General features: G+C 29.1%; 1 protein-coding gene across 8 annotated transcripts in view; it reads left to right on the forward strand.

Annotated features, from left to right (window-relative positions):
* Window positions 1–6,715, forward strand: part of LOC132713949 (uncharacterized) — a 33,284-nt gene extending 26,569 nt beyond the window's left edge. For 3 of the 8 annotated variants that reach the window (XM_060696652.1, XM_060696654.1, XM_060696655.1), the window contains exon 7: window positions 2,412–6,715. In XM_060696652.1, coding sequence (XP_060552635.1) covers window positions 2,412–3,005 — 594 coding nt within the window. In that variant the 3' untranslated portion in view covers window positions 3,006–6,715. The other 5 variants (XM_060696653.1, XM_060696657.1, XM_060696658.1 and 2 more) reach the window with 5 other exon arrangements.
* Window positions 6,716–7,068: the final 353 nt, after the last annotated feature.

The following is a 7,068-nucleotide window of genomic DNA, read 5'->3' on the forward strand; positions in this document are numbered from 1 at the left end:
GATAGTGGGGCTATCCTTCTTGACTTTGTGTTAACAGAAGCGTTGGTTACATTTATATATATATATCACAAAGCCTTGAAGACATTAACTTTAAATGTCAAGCATGTCTTCATGATGATAATTGTTGGTGACAAAGATCTGTAACTCTAGTTTGAGTTTTCAATGAATTATTCCCTTTACTTGCATGGCCCTTGTTTTACAAATTCTCAAAACCCCTGTCTGTAAACTCTTGTTTTGTTTAGTAATTGTAGAGTGCTTAAATTAATATATATAACAAACTTTTACTGGTGAAAGATAACAATGATATTTTGAATACAATAGGGTTATTCACATTGAATTAATTTTTATGCAGATATGTTATTAAGTGATCCATTTAGATATTGCTTGTTTTTGTAGAATGTCAAACATTTAACAATATTCAGGGTGACCTTTCCACTTTCCAGATGACATAAGATATGGAATTGAATTGTGGCACACATAAACCAATACCAATTTATATTTTCTTAGCTTGTTCTCTTATTTCAAAACAAATTGAAGCAGTGCAAATTGCACAGTTTTCTCTTTCCTGAATGACATATTTTGTTCAAACATTTGAACCACAGTTTTAAAGTGATGCAGAATATCATGTGAAAATGGTGATTTGGTGTGAAACATTCTTGATTTATGTCATTTTATTGCTTTAATCTCTGGACATTTTATGTGATTTTGAAGGTCCATAAACTTGTGTAAGACTTGCATGTTATATTTTGAACTGAAACTACATTCTTAATACTCCGATCAGATCATGAATGTTTTTTTTTTAAAGTGAAGTTCAAAATTTTATATATTTTATGACACCCTATATATTCAACATACAAATATGTGATACATGTAAACATGTACAGTCATTTAAGTGGCATGTTTAAATGAAATTATTTGGTTATATAAACTAATTCAGTATAGACTATTATTGAAGACTTTTCAGTACATGTAATATTGTATGACAATTTAACTTGTTTGTATTGAAACTTGTGTGATAGCAATACATCTCTTTGGTTCTCATCATCAAGAACTATATCATCATCATCATCATGTTATATACCAGCATCACCATAAGAATCACCATCATCATCAACATGAACAACCCTCATCACTTTATATGCCAGCATCATCACTAGAATGATCACAATCGTCATTTCTTGCAAGAACATTATGTCATTTTAATGTTTCTAATCATCATCATTGTAATCATTTTTGACTTATAGATATTATTGTTTTTGCTCAATGCAAAATATGATAGTCAACATTTAATTGTAACTTTCAAGTTATTTGTTAATGAAATTTACCAGTTTTCTCAATTGATGAATATTTTAATTTACCAGTATTGAAGTAAAAGCCAGTTTTTGAATTATAGTAGTTTTAAAATCATGCCCTTTTCTAAAGTTGAGGTTATTTTAAGAGACAGGGTCTGTAAGATAGTAGGATCTGAAGAGAAAGAATTTAACTAGCAGAAGCATTTGATGTCTTTATATTTAGTGTTAAGCATTTACAAACCATTGTATCATTTCATAACATATGAATGGTGTCATTTCATTACCCCATCCTCAAAACAATGCATGTTATTTTCATGTAGCTTTTTGTGTCAGATTGTTTCCCTCTTTTTTAGTATTCTAGGATATCATCAGTGTCAATGACTACCAACCATAGATTTTGCTCTGACCATCCAAATTCAGTGCATTAAATGAATTTCATAATACAAGGATGCTGTGAATGTCATTTTTTTTTTCACTGCTATTTTTTTTTCTGGATCATGCATGTTGAATTCCTGGTTGAAAATGTTTTGAACACTGTCTGTGTGTGTCTGTATAAGTTAGTATCAAAGTATAATCAGTGTGATTAACTTCTTGTATGGAATTCTGTTAAAGTTCCTAAATGTTACACGTGTAGAAATTAATACCGAGTCATTCTTGCCTTGATATTTTATCTGTTTATGTAACTTATCTTTAGATTTAACATTAAACTTCAGACTGAAAAGATTGAACAAGTATTTGGTAGTAGAATACCTACAAATCTGCAAAACACATAAATTCTCAGGTATTAATAAAGGCATGTTCAAGTATTTAAAAAAATCCTCTGAAATCATTGATTTATAATGAGGACTTTGTTGTTGTTGTTTTGCCTGATATAGAAAGAGAGCTAAGAAATAATTGTTTATATAAATAAACCATATTTTACATAAACAATTTATTTACTTACATAAATGATTTTAAATTTTATATAATGTATGTTTGTTGGTGGATGGGACAATGAAAATAAGAGTTGACTAAAAAAAAATAGAAATTTTCAAAATTGGTATGCTACTACAAAAGCACTTGTCCTACTTTTTTATTAATCTATACACTGACTTACTGGAGTCTTTCTTTTGCTCTTAGGATCTCCATAAAGAGGAGGTTGTCCATAGCGATCTCCAACGAAAGATGGAGGCCCTTGTGGCGGAGAAAAATTCTCTTCTCAAAGCTCTCAAGTCTCATTCATGTGTTAAAGCCTCTCATATACCATCAGAGAATAATTCTATCTTTGAAGCTATCGATGGCAAAGAAGGTGTCGTAGATGTGCAAACATCTTCAGAGAAACGTTCTGCTACCTTGGCACGCACTCTAAACTTAGAGGAATGCTCAGAAGGCAACAAGTCATCTGTTGACCAAAATTCTGTTCATAAAAACATGGATACAAAACATGAAGAACATTGTTTGGGCAAGGAAGTTTCTGTAATTGAACCCAAAGCTGACTCTCCTGTTACAACTGAAGACGAAAGCAATAATGATGACAATGTTAAACCTTATGTGAATGATAGAAAACATGAGGAAATTTCAAATAGGTACTGTGAGGACAGTGATGAAAGTTTTGAATATTCAGATGAAACGGAATCTCCAATTTTAAAAATGCTTACGAGTACTTGTGACAGTGAGGAAATGACAGATATCTCAAATAATCTAAAAATCAAAGACTTGGTGGATATTACATAAAAACCACTGTCAATTTTTTGTATCTGTAGGTATACTTTAACTTAGCAGATGAATAATTGTTGATTTAACCTTACAATTGTTTTAGGTGTAAAACAAGTCATTTATGTGGCAAGCTAGTGGTTAAGGTTGAATCACTTCAAACTATACTATCACAACAACATATTGGTTAAAGAAAATCTGTCTTGGCATTACAATCTGAAAATATTTTTTTATTCATATTTTACTGAATAATTTGATTAAACATGAAGGATAATGGCTTTGTAGATTATGCAACATTATTATGTTCTTAGCACTACATATCACACACAAAAGACATGCTATTATTAATATAAAAATATAATAGGGGTATAAATTTCATAAGTATTGTTGACAGTAAAAAGAACCAAAGAGATGTATGTCAATGTAGTTTGTAAATTTTTCTCAGCAAGCAAAACATTTTTGTTATACATATCTATCGTCTTTTGTAATAACAAATATATATTTGTATATATTACATGTATATCTCAATTAACTATATAACTCTAAATATATATATTACATGACATGGTGAATTTTATTCCAGAAATTATCAGAAATGCCAAATGTAAATCCAAAAGAGAAGAAGGGAGATCCTTGAAAAAGAAGAAAACTGTGTAAATGCATGTACAATGTATGTATTGATGAAAGTAGATAACAGTAAATAACTGATAAACCCCAAATCTGCCAAGTTGGCTCTTGACCCAGTGATTTTGTGTAAAAGATTATCTTGGCTGGACATTGACAACCTTGAGAAAGTCATTAAAAGGTGGCAATATAGTGTCCAGTGATGCTATCGAGATGAGAAGGAAGGCTATACCTTATATCAAACTTAAACCTTACATATAATTGTGAATATGTCCATGTCATTCCATCATTAATCTATAAATGATACAAGCTAACACATTGATATATATTGAACAATACATGATTTCCAATCATATTAGGTAATAGTTTTGATATTGGACCTATGCTTTGAGAGTCTATTAATTATATTAACATGTTTTTGGAGAAAACACTGTCTTTAAATAAATGAGGTTACTGTTTACCTGTTAGCAAAATAAAATATCAAGAAAAAACATTAAATTACATACTTTTGGAAACTTAAAGAATGTAAAAATGACGAAGACCAATATTGTGTTATATGTTTGATTCAACTTTATATTCTTCAGCAAGGTTTTTGTTAGAAAATAGAAGTAACAACTTACTGAAATGTTTTACGCTTAATGTTCATCAGCTAAAAGTAACTTATAGGTACTGTTTGAGTATTTTTTTGTATTTAATTTCTATCAGAATCATGTAAATATGCAAATTTTTGTGGTTATTTCAGTTTAGGATATGTAAGATTGATTGTTTTATCTGTTTTATCTTAAGGGAACTTGATGCCAAGTGTAAAACCTTCAAAAATAATTACTTCTAGTTTCAGCAGGAATTTGTTGTGATATGTTTATTCTATTTGTATTATCATGTTAATTATTATCAATCATTAATCATTATGTTAAATAATTATTGGACTTAACTGCTTAATGCTCACTGTCATGTGACTACATATATCTTTATTGATATTTATGAAATCTCAAATCATATTTGTGATAGCCATGATGTACATTACACATGATATATAAGAGTTAAGAATAATATAAAACTAGGACTTCCACTTCCAGTTTTAATAAGTTATTTTTATAAAATCCACAATAAAATCACTAACAAAATGGTTACATGTTTACTCTGACATTCAAGCAGATATATGGTCATTGTATAGTCATCCCCCCTCATATGTTTAACAAAACTGCCAAATTTCATCAAATGTCCATCAGCGTTATTTTATATCATTTATAACAAAATGGATTCTATGGGCATTTTTAGCTTAACTTTTTCAAATATTGCTGCAGTGAGGTTGTTGTTGATGTGGCTGTCCAGAAACTTTAACATTGGCCATTATTTATTTTCTTCTTTTTAATGGATTGTCTTCATACTTGGACACATCAATCCTTTGGACAAGACCTTCAAGTAGACGAAATTGATTATGACCACTCATCAGTGTACTGGTAGATTGTGAGGAGTAGTCCAGACATGTTGTTTTAATGGACAGACATACAGACAGACAACATAGAAGTTATTCCTATATGTCCCCACTGCTCTGTAGAGGCAACACAATGATTGATTCTAATTAATTAATTACAATCTGAATAGTGATGTAAATTATGTAATTTAAATGAGAAGTTTTCAATTTAACTCAAATTAATTATGATAATTACTTTTGGAACAACAGACAAGGTCAAACAGGAAATTTGAAAGAAAGTACTAGGAGTACTCTACACTACAATATTCTCCCTCTGAGAAATAATAAAAAGTTGCACTTACCCCTTGCTATGTAGTGGCTCTAGTTTAAATGTACCAAAGTTTTATTTCAGTATCCCCCAAGCAGTAAAATCATTCAAGAATAATTTAGTTACAGCAATCATTTGTATATACATTGTATATGAGGTCAATGGTGTGACAAGTTTCCTCATATTGCATTAATTACACACTGCTTCCTATAATTAACTAGAACAGGTGCCATATGAGGACCAGAACTAAAAACATGACCAAAGAAGAGTTCAAATTCACAAATTCTGAGTTAAGAAGCAGACAACAGGCCATCTCTCCAAATGTTCAGAATCTGTTTTGGGGAAAAAATGCATCTTTCTAGACATTGCATTGAGTTGTTTTACTATCAATTTCTGTGACTTAATATAGTAAATATAGTTTACATTTAATATACAAATGTAGTAAATACAACTTTACATATGATATAGTTAACATGGTATTACACTAAAAAAGGCAGCAGATTGCATTTAATGTTTTATATTGTTTGTGAAGGGTCCAAAATTAAAGTTATGTAGTGTAATGTAACAAAGTGATTTGTCTGTTGATGTGTGCCAGTTTACAGTGTTATTGTAGCAATGTTTGTTTGTTTGTTTGTTTAATTTTATTTCACAAAGAATTTTAGTTGTCTAATTATGTCTAACTGGTATAAAAATATTAAAACGGGTTACTTAAATATTGTTTGGAAGTATAATTATATCTATACAAAATACTTTGGCAAGGAAAGAAGTTTGTTATTAAATCAGACAAAAGATGAAAAAGAAGTTTGTCTCCTGTATTTGGAAAGGAAAAATTACCTCCACTTTGAAAGTCTGTAATTATAAATTATTTTAAAGAAAAGGGAGGTAATTTAGTGACAAAAAATAAAATATGTATGAAAAATTTTGGATTGGGATGAATTATGAATACTTGAAGTTTAATAGACAAAAAATTTTTATAAGGACTTCCAAAATATTGCAGGTAATAAGCAATTAAAGGTATTTGTTATTTAAATATCTTTAATGTCAAAAATACTGATTTACGTTTATTTAACTATTTTACATAGCTACATCACTGATATGATTTTTAAAGTTTTTTGTTGTTTATTTGAATTTATTTACTATAAGAAATGTGCTTAGGTAAACATACACAATTTATCTTGTAAATATTTCATCATTATTTTTATTTGTATTTTTAAGTGTTTAGTGTTTCATATTGCTATAGTTTTTATAAAAGTTTCATTTTCTATACTATTTTGTTAAGTTGTTGTTGAGAAAAAGTTACTCATATATATTGCAGTGTGATACTGCCAAAATAATTGAAATGAAAAAATAAAATACTTAAGCAATTGTGATGTGTTAGTTTTTATTTTCATATCCATTAAAGAAAACCCATTTCATTTGTATAACTTAAGATAGTGTACAGTGCAGCCATACCAAGGGGCATATAAAATCCTGAATATAGAGAGGATCTGTGAAAATGAAATAATTATGTCACTTTAAGAAGTAAGACAATTGCAATATTTTGTAGATAATTTCTCACTCCAATATATATTTCAAATTCACAAAAAAAAATCTTTTTTTATGCCTACAGTATTAACTGAATAAAAAATGATGTATTGTAATCAAACTTGGTATATAGCAACCTTATGTGGAAACCCAGGTTGGTATTGCATTTGTACCTGGGGTGAACATTAAGGTCA

Source organism: Ruditapes philippinarum, unplaced genomic scaffold (assembly GCF_026571515.1).
Source record: "Ruditapes philippinarum isolate M1 unplaced genomic scaffold, ASM2657151v2 ctg186_1_1_1_1, whole genome shotgun sequence".
NCBI lineage: Eukaryota > Metazoa > Mollusca > Bivalvia > Venerida > Veneridae > Ruditapes > Ruditapes philippinarum.